This window comes from Nyctereutes procyonoides, unplaced genomic scaffold, assembly GCF_905146905.1.
Source record: "Nyctereutes procyonoides isolate TBG_1078 unplaced genomic scaffold, NYPRO_anot_genome, whole genome shotgun sequence".
Classification (NCBI taxonomy): Eukaryota; Metazoa; Chordata; class Mammalia; order Carnivora; family Canidae; genus Nyctereutes; species Nyctereutes procyonoides.
In genome coordinates, this window is record NW_026575037.1 from 25,587,878 (window position 1) to 25,604,042 (window position 16,165).

At 58.2% G+C, this 16,165-nt stretch overlaps 1 protein-coding gene across 5 annotated transcripts in view; it reads left to right on the top strand.

Moving 5' to 3' along the window:
- The window catches only part of NAV1 (neuron navigator 1), a 245,829-nt gene that overhangs the window by 70,259 nt on the left and 159,405 nt on the right, over positions 1-16,165 (top strand). For all 5 annotated transcript variants that reach the window (XM_055319071.1, XM_055319072.1, XM_055319073.1 and 2 more), the window contains exons 2-3: positions 2,263-3,015; positions 7,345-7,448. In XM_055319071.1, coding sequence (XP_055175046.1) covers positions 2,294-3,015; positions 7,345-7,448 — 826 coding nt within the window. In that variant the 5' untranslated portion in view covers positions 2,263-2,293. The remainder of the gene's footprint in view (positions 1-2,262; positions 3,016-7,344; positions 7,449-16,165) is intronic.

A 16,165-nucleotide genomic window follows, 5' to 3' on the forward strand; every position in this document is an offset into this window, starting at 1 on the left:
GGGGACACCGTCCGTTGCTCTCCCCTTTCCTGGGGGAGAATTCTCACAACGTCTTGAGGCCAGGCTAAAGCATGATGTTCCTTCTGAATCGTAAAGACCGCCTGTCGCTCCGCCTGACTGCAGCGGCTGGATTTTATCCGGTTCTTATTGTGCAGGCTGGGCGTGGAGAGTCTCCCAGCTGCCCTTAGCACCCGCTTGACACCCTCTGAGATTTCTTTGTGAAAGTCCTTCTCAGACCCTCCTGCGGGGCTGGGGCTGGGGACGGGCAGGGTGCCCTGCACGGGAAACGAGACGGGGGCAGGCGGAGGGGGACTCAGAGTATCCTTTCAGTCTATGGCCTAGTGGGGGGGTGTAAGGTTGACGGGAAGGACGCAGGAGTCAGGCAAGCCTTGAACGCGGTCCGGTGGGCCTAGGCCGCCACCGGAGGAGTGGGGGCAAGCTGGCTGTGGGCATCCAGACACACGCGGCTTTGCCTTCTCTGCTGGAGGAGCTGGGGGCTCCTGTGGCCCATCAATAGTGGCGTCAAATCATTAAAGTCCACATCAGAGGAAACGGGGAGGGGATCATAGCATTTTGCTTCCTAGCGGAAATTATTTCGTCCGTTAGTGGAGCAGTCCTGCAAGCCCCGACTCCGCCATTCCACACTGTGGTTCTGTAAATCCATCAAGGTTTAGGGTCCACGTTGACTTCTCACAGTGCAGCCTGTAAGTGGTCCTCGGCCACGGAGTCAAAGGTCAGAGAAAGGTTGACAACAGCCATAGGTTGACAACAGCCATAACAACCTGCACGGTTGCCGATGGCCCCTCTGCCATATAAGGGGGACAGCCCGGTGGCCTCAGGTGGACCAGCCACACCGTGGTGGTCTTTTCTCTGCTCACATGCCCTTTGTCTCCATCTTCACCCGGTGGCAGTCAACCTGGGCATTTTCCTCACATGTGATCATTTGCCTACATTTTTCCTCCTTCCCCTATAGGATACATTCCTAGGCCGGGCATTGTTCCCAGAGCAGTGCCAGAGCGCCCTGCGGCCCTGAACCGAAGCTCGATATTATACATTCTCTAAAAGGCACTAAATTTGATAGCAAAAAATGCTGACATTTAATCTGCATCTCTATGATTTTTTTTTTAAGATTTTATTTATTCATAGAGACCGAGAGAGAGAGAGGGGCAGAGACACAGGCAGAGGGAGAAGCAGGCTCCATGCAGGGAGCCCGATGTGGGACTCGATCCAGGTCTCTAGGATCACACCCTGGGCCTAAGGCAGGTGCTAAACCGCTGAGCCACCCAGGGATCCCCAGACATGGGACTTTTAAAGGCCTTTCCCACAACGAAATTATGGAAACATTTGTGCGTGTGTCCTGCAAATATGGTTTCATTTTCTGCATTTCCTACATTTAACTCTTTTGTCCATCTGGGATTGATTGTGTCTTTGTAAATGGCTTCAAATTCCCTGGGAAATGAAAGTGATTAATGGAGCAATTAATTCATTAATTAACATGGCAAGGAAGAGAAGCTGGTAGAGGAGGAGAGGTTGAGGATATGGGAGAGGGATGGGATAATTAATGGATCGAGGGCTGAGAGAGGGCTCGAGGATGCACAGGGAAGGGCTATCAGGAGGACTGTGAGCCCAGTGCCCAAATCTCCAGTGACCGAGAGGGTGGGGACAGGGGGAGGGAGGAGAGATGGCATCAATGAGGACCAGTGAATGATACGAGCCAGGTGGCCCGAGCTGAGGGTGGGGGCAGGTTTACAAGTTTGTGGTTTGTGGGGACTGGGATCGGCCGCCCCATCTCTGGACCCAGCGGGACCTGGATGATTACGCTCCACCGGACAGGTATCCTGGGCGCTTTTATCAGATGAGGTGGCAGGTGGGAGGAACATGCAGAGAAACGGCTGAGGGCACAAGGGGGTTGGGCAGGGGATTCTAGACTCAGGCCACAAGGAAGGATCCGAGGAGGAGAGTCTATCCCTGATCGGTGCAGGGCAGCAGAGGCCAGGGACGTTAACTCAACTCCATTGCACAGAGCACCGTGGTTCACAAAGCACCCTCGCGTGTGTGTCTGCTTACGAGCCTCACGGCGGCGTTTCAGAGCAGAGAGGGCACGGCTTGTGAGCACCGGTGGAGTCAGGACGCGCAGCCCCGAGTCCTGATGCCCGGCCTGGAGCCCCGGGCCTCCTCGGCCGACCCCAGCCTCCTCCTTACCGGCTCAGGGGCAGGAGCTTGGGATGGTGCCTGATGCTCTCTCCTCTCCTCTCCCTGCAGGACAGTAGACCTCATTGCTGCTGCGCTAACCATGAATGGGATGGCCAACGTGAACTCTGCCAGCCGCCCCCACTATGCCTCCTCCATCCCTGTGCCTCGAGCTGCTTCCCAGACCAGGATCCACACGCCAGGCGCCTCTCCCCAGCTGCGGACACGCCAGGCTGGCCTGGCCCTGAGCCCCCAGCGTGCGGCCTCCCCAAGACTGGGCAAGGCAGGAGGCCCTTCCAGAAACTCCTCTCCTAAGGCCTCCCGGGGGAGAGGCTCCCCCAAGCCTCCTGGGGCGGCGAGGGAGTCAGCGGAGGGTGGTGAAGGCCTTTCCAGCTCCCCATGGAGCAGTCCCAGGGCAACCCCAAAAGCAGCCCTCTCCAGCTGGGCTGGGCCCAGAAGAGCTGGGGAGACACAAGGCACCCAGGGAAAGAAGAAGGTGGCTCCAGAAGGGATCCCAGTCCGCCAGACCCGGGGCAGGAGCCCATCCCGAATGAGCTCTCGTGGAGAAACTCAAATACCGGGGGCTCCTGAAGGTCGAAAACCTCCTGGCTACCCAGGAAAGGATCAAAGGGATACAAACTACAAAGGTTCGGGGGTCCTGAGGTCTTTGGAGCCTGATGCCGGGGCAGCGTCAGGGGCTTCCTCCCCGGGGTGCAGCCCCGTGCAGAGCAAACGCCCCTCGCCCACCCCAGGGCCCATCAGCTTCGCCTCGGGCCATCAGCAGAGTCAGCCGGTCACAGCCACAGTGGCCCCCTTCCAGTACAGGTGAGCGGGGGGAGCAGGTGGGGAGGGAGGCAGGGAGCGGGGACACAGCAGGAAGCCTGGAGAGGAGGGGGCCTCTGTGCTGAGGAGCGGTGACAGGTGACCGACCCACCAATGGAGGGGCCTGAGTATAGGCGGGAGGCAGGGGGTTGGGATCGCTGACGCTGACGTAGGACTGGGGACATCCAAGGGGGCCCAGGATCCAAGCTCTGGTACTTCTCAGAGGACTCACCCTGGGGACTCCATGACAGGCGGCCTGATAAGGGGAGTCGCCCTGGAACGTCCATTTCCCTTGGTCCCGGAGACAGGAGTGTGTTAGGGTAGCGTGGATGCTTGAGCAGCCACAGGTGCAGGCAGGTAGGTCCGTCCCAGCCAGCTCGTCTGGGACACTGGCCACCACTGGCTGTGGGGCGAGGTGCAGCATCGTGGGCATGGTCCCTCCCGCCGTGGCGAGTGAAGTCTTAGCCTCTCCTTGGCGCCCCCAGAATCTTCTGTGTGTCTCTCTCCACGTACCCTGTCTCCTTCTGCACGGCGTTTCCCTCGTGCCTGGCACCCCAGGCGCAGCCAGGATTGCTTCCTAAACGGCCCGACAGGGGTTTCACCTTCCTAACAACACGATCAACAAATGCGTCTCTAGTTTTCTCCGCACGGGGCACGTTGAGCGCCTGGAAAAACGTGTCCGTCAAGTACATATGCTTTTTTTAAATAAAAACCTAATTTTGATAAAATGGTCATGATAGAGGTAAACCAGGTTTTAATTACCAAGGGTCACACGGTTTAGAGATGCTCGAATGAAGTTCCTCCCTGGCTAGCCTGACTTCCCGGGCTTTGTCTCTGCGCTCCAGTGAGGAGAGATGCATTTCCACCTCCGGGCTTTAGAGAAGCTCGGGCACCATCCCCAGGGCGGGTGGGGGTGTCTGTGGCCCCAGAGCTTCTGGAGGGCGGGAGCGGGAACTGCTAGGACCTTGCTCTCCTACCAGACGGAAGCCAGCAGTCGCCTCGGTCTCCGGAAGGTTCCAGGCGCCCTCACACCGGGGAACAGACGCGCAGGGCCCGGGGCGAGGGAGCCAGCAGGCCCAGGCCCTCCGCCACGGGCTCGGGCCTCTTTTCGAGGATCACATTCCCCGGAACACCATATTTTAAAAGGGGCACCGAAGCCCAAAACCACATTTCAAGGAAGACAAACAGGTTGGTGAGGGATCCAAAAACAGCGTCGGAGAAATGATTAAGGCCGCCGAGGCGGTTTACTTTGGAAAAAGGAGGCTTAGCGAGGGTCTGAGAGCTGTTCTCAAATATTTGAAGAGCCGTCGTGCCGTAAGATGAACCGGATTTACTTGGTGCGGCTCCAGAGCACTGAGTCGGCGTCAAGGTGGTTAGAAGCCCGTTGGAGACAGACTGGGGGCTCGGCAGGGAGAACTTTCTAGCAACGGGAGAGGCTTACGAATTACCGAAAGGCGGTGAGTTCCCCGTCACGGCAGGGATCCGAGCCGAAGCAAGGATCAAGGGAAGGGCTCACTCCGGGGTGCGGGCCTGCCCAGTACGGCCCAGTGCCGCCCAGTACGGCCCAGTACCGCCCGATTCCTCCTGCGGGCCCTCGGGAGCTGCGCCCGGCCTTGCAGCCAGGAGAGCTCGGAGCCAGCGCGGCACAGCCCCCCCCCCGGGGCCTCCCAGGGGGACAGGCCCCGGCCCCCCGCCCGCCTTCCTTCTGGATCCCGCTCCGGGAAGGGCGTCTGGGCGTTAAATTGCTTGAGATTCTACATCATCTGCCCTACAGGCCCCCTGGCGGATTTAGAGCCTGACATTTTCCAGAGGGGTCAGAACTTCTCCCTTTTCGGACATTTCGGGGCAACCTGAACAGAACCGTGTTTCCTTCGCTCCGCAAACGTTCACTGTACACAGACCTGGAAACGGGTCGTACCGACCTCGGCGCGGGCGGTTTTCTTCACCGTCCACCTCCTAGACCCGGTGTCTCGGGCCCCGGCGTACGGTGGCAGGGAGGGTCGTGGCTCTGGCAAGGGCGGAGGAGGACGGAGGGCACTCGAGGTGCCGCAGGCCGGTGGGTGGGGCCCGGAGCCGCTGTCAGGGGTCACTCTGCCGAGGGCCCGGCTGGCTGCCTTGCAAGCTTCGTAGCCGGGGCGCTGCCATCTGCTCCCTAGGACTCACGGGACGTCCTCTTCTCCCGGACATCTGCCCCCGCCCCCGGCCCCTTGGCCTTTCTGCAAAGCTCCAGCTGCTCGCAGCGGCAGAGGTCATCGAGCTGCCCGCCCGCCTCCGTCTCCTGCTTCTCCAGGGGGCAGGTCCGCCCCAGCCATCTCCTTCCAGGCTCGGTCCTTCCCAAGGCAGCGGCTCTCCTGCCTCATCTCTGACCCGCCACCGCCTCCCTCTGGTCACCCCTGCTGGCTGGACCCACAGAAGACCAATGCCTCTCGGGCGGCTGTCCAGGTCCTGGGGTCTCCCGCCTCTACTGCCTCTAGCTGGTTCCCTCAGATCCTCCAACTCCGGCTCCTCTGCTCTCCCGGGGAAGAGCCTCCCACAGCTTCACCACCTTGTGGCTGCTTTTGACCACCTGCCAAGCGCTCTCTTTCCAGCAGTTCTCTCCGTCCCCCGTCAGGCTGGCCTTTGGTCAGACTTCAGGGAGGAGGGTGCAGTCAATGGTGGCAGGAGGGGAGGGTTACTGGTCTTCTTTTATCTATCTACCTGTCACCTGTCTACCTGTCATCTACCTATCATCTATGTATCATCTATCACCCATCTATCATCTACCGTCTATTTGTCAATCTATCATCTATCACTGTCTGTATCTATTGTCTATCATCTATCAGAGACAGCGCACACATGCAGAGGGAGTGGTAGGCAGAGGGAGAAGCGGACTCCCCACTGAACAGGGAGCCCGATGTGGGGCTCCATCCCAGGACCCCAAGATCATGACCTGAGCCCAAGGCAGATGCTTACTGACTGAGCCGCCGAGGCGCCCCGTTATTGGTTTTCTTCTGTGAGGCTCAAGCCCCCGGCGACTTCCAGCGTAGACGGAGCTTCCATTCAGGCTGGAGAGTGAGGAGAGGCCTGGGCCCCTGGCCGAGTCTGGGGAGGTGGAGGCAGGCCGGGATGAGAGCGTGGAAGCCTTCTCCGGGCTCCCGGGCCAGTGCCGCTCACTCACGATGGCCCGAGCGGGGTGACGGCGCCCTGCGTTTCTAGCGCTGGGCCTGCCTGCCCCTAGCTCCACGTGTACGATGCTGTTCACCGCAACGTGCGCGTGACGTAGAGTTCCCAGTCATCTTGGTTGGAGAAAGGGGAAAAACCGGGGCGAGGAAGAGACATCCCGTAGCACTGGGAGACTCAGGGTCCCCGGCCCAGCCCCGGCCCCAGGACTTACGTCGCAGCCTCCCCGCCCCCGCCGCCAGGCTGCCAGAGGGCCCACTTAGCTGGCGACAGCGGGCGTGGGCGGCGGCTCGGAGCCGGGTAATTGCCTGTAATAACGGCCGCGGCCTTTGTTCCCGGCCTGTGGGCTGGGGCTGTGCTGGAGCCCGCGCGGGAGCCGGTGCCCGGAGACCTCACCCTTCCTTCCTGCTGCCGCACCGGCCCAGCGTGGACCCAGCCCCCCGGGAGTCGCCGCGACCTCCGCCGAGCCCCCTTCTCGGACGTCCTGGCCGCCCGCACCGTGGCCAAGCCCGAGGAGGCCTGGGTGGCCCGCAGCCCCCACGAGGAGCCCGTGACCTCACCTTCAGACGGAGCCCTGCCCTCTGGGCACGGACGTGGCTGCAACGCAGGCACAGCCTGGCACGCGGGGGCTCGGCGGTGGAGCGGGTGCCTTGGGCCCAGGCTGTGACCCCGGGGCCCCAGCATGGAGCCCCGCATCGGCTCCCCGCAGGGAGCCTGCATCTCCCTCTGCTGTGTCTCTGCCTCTCTGTGTGTCTCTCAGGAATAAATAAGTAAAATCTTAAAAAAAAAAAAATACAGGCACAGTCTGAGGGCAGGGACCCTGGCAGGACGAAGGACCCAAGGCCTGGCGATACTGTGGGTTCCCGCTGTCCTGTGGGCCATTGGTGTTCTGGGGAACGGGCGGGACACCAAAGAGGGACTGGCACCAGGCATCCCAGTGCCCTCAGGAGTTCCCCCAGGGCCCCTCCCACGGGCCTAACCTGGCCCAGGTCCTGCTGCACACGCGAGTGCACACCTGGACGTATGCTTGCCAGGGAAGGCCCAGCCCGGCGGGGTGCAGAGCACCAGCAGCGGGGAAGAACCGAGCTCCAGGGAGATTTCCTTAGTCCCTCGGAGAAGTTTCGGGGCCAGGACCACCGCTGCTGTGAGTGACCACCCCTTCTCTGTCCACAGGCTGCAGACAGACCAGGAACCCGGCCCCCTCCCTCAGGCTGGCTGGGTCCTTGATGACTACTCTGGCTGCCCTGCGGAGACCGAGGACAGCTTCTCCTGTACAGGTACGTGTCCTGGAGGGAAGGACTTCCTCCTGGGGTGGGGAGGCCACCAGACTGTCCTCACTGGAAGAAGTGACCTGCCTACACAGGTCCTTCTCTTAACAATGAGACATCAGCCTGCGAACTTCACTTTGAGCTTTTGCCCTGCTCGGCTCAACCCAGAGTTGGTCCGTCCAATCCAGGAGCGCTTCGAGGTCAGGGGAGGAAAGTGGCCAGTGGGTGCCCTGTTTATCCAGCGCTCAGGGCCGGGAGTCACCGAGTCACCGAGGCCATGACAAAAAAGTAATGAGCCGAGAGATCGAGAGCCAGGTTCCATGCAAAGCCCAGATGAACGGTGGGGGTGCTGGGAACCAGCGAGGCAGAGCCACTTGGCTGACTGCCTGACACCTGCTTCCTTTCCCACCTGTCACCTTCCCTGGGGCACCCCGTAGTCACAACACACCACCTGATGCATGTCCTACCGGTAACCGAGCCTCAGGAGCCAGAATGTGAGATTTACACCAAGAGGAGCTCTGAAACTGGGACACAGTGATACTCTGTAAGGGCAGGGACACTGCTTGTCCCCAGGTACATCCTCACCCGTGCCCAGCCCACGGCAGGTGCTCTGCAGGTGGCTCTGAATGAATGACTGGTGAGCGGATAGGTGAAAGCTTGTGTGCCACGGGTCAGGTCCTAGACTGGTCAGATTCTAAACTCTTAGCAGGGTTTAGGTGTGTGTGTGTGTGTGTGTGTTGGTTTTCTTGCAACATTAAAAAAAAAATACCTAGAGGATGACTGTGGTACACATGAGAGGTACCCGAGACTGCACACTGCAGGGCTCCAGCTGTCTATCCTTTAGTTTCCAAAGGGGTCTTTGCCCCAGGGAAAGGACGAGCTTGCTTTTGGCAAAGCTGAGATTGTCTAGAGGTTTCGTCTTAGCTTCATTTCGGTGCTTTGCTCCCGTGGGCAAAGCTGGGGCACAGAGCACAGCCTGACCTGGTGCCGCTGGACATCGGCAGCGTGCCGTTCCTGTCCTCTTATCCCCTCTATGCAGGTGGTTGGGGGTTCCCCTAGGCTGCGGGGCCAGGCCCTTCCGGGCTTTCTGCCGCCCTGGGCCCCAGCCGTGGTCTTGGGGCCGTCGTGACCCTGAAGACAGAGCAGCAACACTCACTCCATGGCAAGCCTCGTAGAGGAGGTTTATGGGGTAGGGACTGGGCATCTAGAAATAAACCGTTGCCTCCCACAATGAGTACACACGCAGAGCAACCAGGGCATGGCAGGGGACAAAGGAAACCAAATTTCGCTGGCACTGAAAAACCATCAGAATTAGAATGTGGTAACCAGGAAACTATGTGGGGCTCTATTTTTACATTTGCAGTTTTGCTAGCGTAATGGCTTCCTTATGTGTATGCCACACTGTTGGGGGCTAATGAGCTCCACCTAACCAGGCCCGTTCATAACCATTATCCGATGAGCTGGTGAGAGGACTTTTACCATTAGTGTCTGCTGCTGACTGGCTTTAGGGGTCCCCCGGGCTCGTCGGCTGGAGCCCATCCTTCCCCGCCGGAAGGATGAACGCGGCTAGTAGATCCCACGTTGGGTTCCTCCGTGGGTGGAGTGCCAGGGGACCTGCGGAGGTGGGAAAAGGGAGCAGCCCTTGCTTCCTCCGGGGCTCCCGGGGAAGAGGAACAAGGTTCTCTGCCCTGCCTCTGCTCTGGGACTGCCTGTCGTCGTGGCCATCCATGTCGGCCAAGGACACACTGGACGTATTGATGCGTTGGGTGCAGGGGGAGATGTGCTTTGTAGGGGAGCCCGCACTCTGAGCCTGAAGAGAACAGGGACGAGCAAAGAGACAACGGAAGGCTTCCATTGTGCGCCCTGCTCCCTGCCTCTGAGCACGACGTGGCTCATTCATTCAGCTTTCATTCACTCGACAGACCATCAGTGAGTGTTTGCCTCGTGCCCAACCCCGTGCTCAACGCTAAGGGGCACACATTGAGCACGAAGCCTACTTTTAAAAATATAAATAATTGAAAACGACATATATATATATATATATATATATATATATATATATATTTTTTTTTTTTTTTTAAAAAACCAAAGAGATGAATAAGACTGTGACCTGTTTCCAAGGAGCTGATGGTCTAGAGATGAGCCCGGCCCAGAGCATGCGCTGGAGCCATGCAACCTGCCCTCGCGGGAGCTCATAGGGCAGCCTAGTGGGTCCTGCACCCGCGAGGCCTTGCAGCACGAGGAGGATGCTTGCCTTATGCCCCCCTCCCTGATCTGGGGGAGGAGATTTTGGTGCCTGGAAGAAGGGAATGCCACATCCTACATCGGCGTCATTTACAGAAGCCACACGGTCCTGAGCATGCGATTCCCATATCAGTCTGTGGACGACAAGGGGGCGGGTCTGCTTTCTTCTGTGGCTCAGACATCCTTCCTGCTGGGTTGTGTGCCCATCTCGCTCCCCCTGACCTAGCACGGTGCCCGCTGATCCGTGTTGGGCGGAATGGTAAACTGAGCGAGTGAATAAGGAATCCGAAGTCCGTGCTCGTGGGGTCGTTGATGCTCCGTGGGCCTGTTTCTTGCCGCCTGACGAGGGGCAACAAGCCTTTCCTCTGTTCTCCTCCCAACATGCTCCTCTCCGGCATCCGGGCTCGCAGGGGAGGACAGAGGTCCTGAGAGGAGCGGGGGAGGACCAAGACTCTCCTCCACCTTGTGCTGCTTTCTTACTTACTCTGCCTGGAGCGTGGAGTCCACGCGAGCTGGGATAACCTGTCGAGCAGGACGGGGATTCCTCACGAGCATGACTTGCCCGCACGCGGCAGTGCTGGGATTTGGCCGTCGTAGGTCCCAGGGCTTCTGCCCCTGGCCCGGGGGCGTTCGCGTGTGTCGGGACCCACTCCCAGCTCGCCGGCTGTGCTGCGGAGGCCCCCGTGCTGCTCCCGGCCGCCGCGTCCCCTTGGCTGCCATCAGCGCAAAAGCGGCGCACGGGCCCCCATCGGGCCTTAATCTGGAAGGCCCAGGGAAGCCAGTGCTGACATTGCTCCGGGCCCACGTGTGCGAGGCCGAGTGCAGGACGACTGGGAAAGGTCGCCCCAAGGTTGACACTTTCCTTAATTACTTCCACTTTGTGGCGTGTTTGAATGAGCGCTAAGTGGACACATAATGAAGGGATCTTGTCTCATCACAGCCTGTGTCGCTGGGGAACAAGCCGGAGCCTCCTCCCCGCCTTGCTTCTCACACAAGGGTTGGTATATATAGAATAGGAGGGGCGGTGTAGACTTTGGCCTCGTGCTGGAGTTTTGTTTTTCTCCTTCCCTCTTCCATGTTCAGCTGACTCCACCTTTAAGCCATAATTACGTTTTTCACGTTTTGTGGATCTGGGACAGGGGATGGAGTGAGTCGCCCTTTGGAGAGAACCTGCAAACCTGGCGAGCCCTCCGCTGGGGCAGGAGAGAGGTCTGGCCGCTACTCTCTGGGAGAGGAATTTGCTCTGGGTGTTCGGGTGGCGCCAGCGTAGTGGTACGAGCCCCACGTGCTCTTCTGGCAGCTTCGGGCCAGATCCAAGGATCCCAGGGCTACAAGTGACTCGAAAAGTCAAAGACCACGGGAAGCCAAAGCTCTAATGAACTTTACCTCTCACCCAGTGATGGCCTCATTCTCCGTGGGGAGAGCTGACGCCAGGCCCCCCGCCTTCTGATGCCCCAAACACTGAAATGACCCAAAGGTGACAACGACTGCCACTTCTTGAGCACCTGCTACGTGCGGGGCACGGGGCTGGATGCTTCGGAGGGAGTCCTTCATGAGCACCTCATGCCACCCTTTGCAGGCGGTGCTGTTACTCCCAGGGAAGTTCCACTAAATAGCTGGTCTGGGGACACACGGCGACGGGGCTGTGCCAGGATTTGAACCCAGGCTTGTCAGAAAGCCACGCCTTCCAGCCTCACTCGCCCGCCTTCCCGTTGCTGCCCCTTGTGGGGTCATCTGCCCCCTGCCTCCCTTAACCTCCAAAACCGGTGGGGAAGGAAACAGGGTCATGAGCCACAGTCCTGCTGACATCTCCGTCCACGGGAGCAAGCCCCGGGATGTCCCCGGCTCGTCTGTCATCCCAGGCCCGTGTCATTTCACGCTGAGTTCACACTGCCGTGTTCCCTGCCCTCTGGGGACTTTGAAGCTGAGCGAAGCCTGATGTCCCAGCCATCCGTGGAGAGAGGACGTGCAGACAATTGACTAGAAAACACAGCCCAAGTTCAGGGGCAGGTGGCGTTAGCTGTGGCATCAGCGCGCAGGCGGCTCCGTGCACTCCGGGCCAGGGGAGGCCCTGGAGGTCGGGGGTCCCTGGAGGCCCCGTTTGGATAAAGCAGGTAGCCGTCTGGGACCGCGGAGCCTTCCAGCAGCTGGGACGGGAGGTAATAATCCTGCGCGGCCACAGCGGACACCTGCCGTGGCTTCCTCGGATGCGGGCCTGCAGCCCCTCTAACAACCGTGTGAGGGTCGCATGACCCCCTGCTTCGACCCATGGCCACTCGCAAGCTGTGCAGCCTTGGGTGTGTCACTCGATGTCTCTGTGCCTCCACGATGACGGTGCCTCCTTCCTAGGGCTGCCCGAGGACCCAGGACACCAACGGAGCTAGAGGGCTCCGGGGAGCACTGATCCATAGCAGCTGCTCCGTATTGTCACTGTTTCCTTCGGAGGGGGCGCTGTGCCAGTGTGCCCACTTTACAGATGCCCAAAGGCTGCGACGTGCCGCAGGGGTCCGGCCGGGCCTGGATCCCAGGCAGCCGGACTTCAGAGGCCATGCCCTTAGCCGTGCGCATCGTGACCTTGCTGGAGGGGAACATGTCCCAAGCCCTGGGGGCGCCCCGGGGAAGCTGGGAGGGGCAGTGGGATGAGCCAGCAGGACAGAGCCCCAACTCTGGGAGGGGCCTCCGGAGGGAGAGGCCTGAGAAGTGAGGTCATCTGAGGTACCCTGCTGGAGGAGTTTGAAATAGAAACCAGAGGGATCTGGATTCTATTTCCTAGGAGGAGGAAGGGGGAGGGAGGAGGAGGCTGAGGGACTTCTCAAGACAGCCTTTAGCTGGGGATGGGATTAAGCTCCAAGCAGTGAATTTGACCCAGTGGGAGCCATGTTAGTGGAATGTCAAGGATGGTGGAGGCTGGGCAGCCTGGAACCCCCCACCCCACGTACACATCCGTACCTCCCAAGACTGCTCCCACTTTAGAAGGTGTAATGACCTGAATGCTCAGCAAACAACACAGACAAGGCCTAGCTTCCCCGCGTCCTGCTCCACCCGAGAAAGCCAGGGCCTCCGTACTACCCAACTGCAGAGGAAACTCATATCCTTCCACCAAATCTTTATTAAGTGCTTACAATGTGCCAGGCACTGCTCTACCTTGGAGTCCATCCATGGATGAAACAGGCAAAGGCCTCTGCCCTCGTGGTGCAGTGTACAGCCTGTGCAGCTGTGTATGCATAACCTGCACGGTGGCCCTCGAGAAGTCCCGGCTCGGGAATGTGTCTCTCATCCCAAAGAGCAGGACAGAGCTCCCTCTGGCTTCATGACATCTAAGAATATCAACGACAGCAGTCTGCGGACCACCCCCCTTCACCCCGTCTTTATTTTTAAGTTTTGTTTTTTAAGATTTTATTTAGGGATCCCTGGGTGGCGCAGCGGTTTGGCGCCTGCCTTTGGCCCAGGGCGCGATCCTGGAGACCCGGGATCGAATCCCACGTCAGGCTCCCGGTGCATGGAGCCTGCTTCTCCCTCTGCCTTGTCTCTGCCTCTCTCTCTCTCTGTGACTATCATAAATAAAATTAAAAAAAAAAAAACATTTAAGATTTTATTTATTTATTCATGAGAGACAGAGAGAGGCAGAGACACAGGTAGAGGGAGAAGGAGGCTCCCTGTGGAGCCCGATGTGGGACTCGATCCCAGGACCCCAGGGTAACACCCTGAGCTGAAGGCAGATGCTCAACCACTGAGCCACCCGGGCGTCCCACTCTTTAATACTAGGAAAGAGGAAAAGAGGAAGGTGAGAAATTTTCTTCCTGGGAAACCCTGACCCCTCGTTTAGTTCTCTGTGTGCCTGTGGGCCACGGGAAGGTCCTGAGAATAAGGGTACGTACTGGGGAGGAGGAGGGTCCGGTTACTAGGAACCTCTCCAGATCCGACCACCCCATGCAACTTTAGAGTGTTATCGGGGGGCCTCTGGGGCTGCTGGAAATTTCAGCCACCTGAACTATCTGCTAAACTTTCGCCATGTCCTTCCATGACCAACGGAGAGAAACTTCCATGACCAATCCAGAGAAACCCCCCTTCAGGGATGCCCCAAAGATTTGGCTTCACAGGCCTTTGTCCCACCCCTGGAAGGCAAGGGCTGGCCAATCAATCGTCTTCATAACTTCCGAGAAACAAAGTCTCCCTGGGAAGGCCGGAGGCCAACGGAGAGCCTGCAGGCAGCTTCATCTCTAGGAGCGCTGGTCTCCAGGCAAGGCTTTAGTCCCTCCCCCTGGCACCAGCGTAGGGGCAGAAACCGGAACCCAGCATCCCCCCCTTCCAGTGTGTCCCCCATCCCCTTGATAAGAGGATTAGGGTCTCCCACTGAGACACCCCCCCCCCAAAATAAGACTGCTCAGCAGGCGAACACGGAAGGAGCTGGGGGGGGGGGGGGAGCCAGTTGAACAGAGTGAGCGACACAGACACAATAACCAGGAAGATTAAGTGCTGAGAATTACCCCCAAGTCCTAATATTCCTGGTCCTGAGTCCTTTAAGAGGCGGAAGGAATCAGACACCCGCCTTCCTGCGAGTGGCTGCTGGCTTGTGGGAGTCCTGTGCTCCAGAGAAAGCTGAAGATGATTAAAGGGTCGGGGCCCAGGGAAGGTCAGGGAGTGTGGGGTCATCCAAGGCCTGGGGGGAGGGGGAAGGACAGAGAAATGGTTAGGCTTAGTCCCTTCCCTTGAGAAAATCATTCCACCTCCACAGAGGGCTGGAGAAGCCAGGGAGTGTGTTCTATGGTGAGAATGATCGAGGTCGCGGAGATAGGAGAGAGCCTCCAAGCAGGAGGAGAGCTCAGCCCCATTAGAAGTGGAAGGTGGCACAGCCCAGGGCCAGGAGCTTGACCCAGCAAGCTCGCTCCATCCTTCCTGCCTGAGAATCCGGGTTTCCATGGAGGCAGGAGGAAGCTCCTGGTGACGAAATCAGGCTGGGTGAAAGGCAACGTTCTCATCATGCTTTGAAACTCCCACCCATCACACCAAGACTATGCTTAACATTTGCAGAGCAGTTTTTATATACTAAGTAATTGCCGGTGATTATTCTATTAAAATTCAATGAAATGTGAGTCCATGGCGTTCCTGTGTTAGATTTAACGTCTCTTTAAAAACCTAGCAAAAGCTCTAATAAAGCACAGGGGTGCCAACTGAGAGAATGGGTTTAGCCTTGGAGCGAGAACGTCTTTCTCTCCAGGGTAGTGAGAAGGTCTCCCCCCCCCCCCGCCCCCAGCTGGTTCTGGGTCCGATGGGTAAGAGCTTCTCCCTGTTCTTACAGTCGTTTTTCACTTTTTGGCATCAAGGACCTCTTTCGGAACCCGGTTAGCATTATATGTCTCCCCAGACAGATGGACACGTTCACAACACAAAACACGTATCTGATGGTTGGTTTCGTGGACCTCCTCACACCAGCGTGTGAACACAGATTCGGAAGTTAGGCTCTGCAGTAGTAATATCACAGCGGTGGCCAGACAACGCCGGGTTTGGACCTTATGTTTTTTTCCCCATCAGGTTTTTGGGTTTCCTTGGCCCACAGCGAGGTAATAGGATTTGTTACCAATGGGTGGGTTTTGCTCTAAAGCAGAACGTTGAGTGTTATCTTTGAGGTTCCACTTAGTGTTGTGATTCAGTGACCTTAAAACAATCAGCTCTGCACGGACACGTCAGATTTGATTCTAGGTTTGCCCATAAACAGGATTCATGCACACAGGCGGTTTGCGGGTCTGCGGCCAACACGCGGGCACAGCTGCACGCACACAGTCTACCCTCCACTTCGTTCCCCCTCGCAGGCCTGTGGTTGCCATGACAACAGATCCAGGCTGGTCCTAGTCTAAGGGCAGCGTACCTGGGAGTTGCAGACCTCGTCTGGAGCCCAGTGTGCGGTGAACACCCCTGCAGATGTGTATGGGACAGTTGCCATGGCAACACGCAAGCCAAACACATGTGGGAAACATCGAAGACTCCTTATCCTGGTCTCTTTATTAGTGCAAGGAGCACAGGGATCTAATTTTAAATGAGTGCAATTTCAGAGTACTCTAGATGAGGTGTTTTCCTCAGGCCTTACCCTGCTCTAAGGCCGTGAGCAGAGGGGGTAGAGATTCCCCATTCTGCACCTCCCCCCAGATTTCTTACACGATCAATGAGAACACGTTTCATTACATGAGAACGGAGGCATTCTCTTAAGGCCACGTGGCAAGTCGAGAAGAGAACTGGGACCTCCAAGACTTGAGGACAGGGAAGTCCTGAAGGGGTCTTGGGCTTGTTGGAAGTGACCCCAGGACAAAGGTCATGAGGCTGAGCTATCAAGGGACTGGTGGTGCTGTAGATCGCCAAGGGAGTAATCCTCTGTCCCCACTCCCAGGAGTCTGTGGGCCACTTCTAATGTGACTGTACTCCTAGACCCCCATGCCAACCTCAGGTGCAGTGGGCATCCGGGTTACGGGGAGCAAGGGTGGGATTAG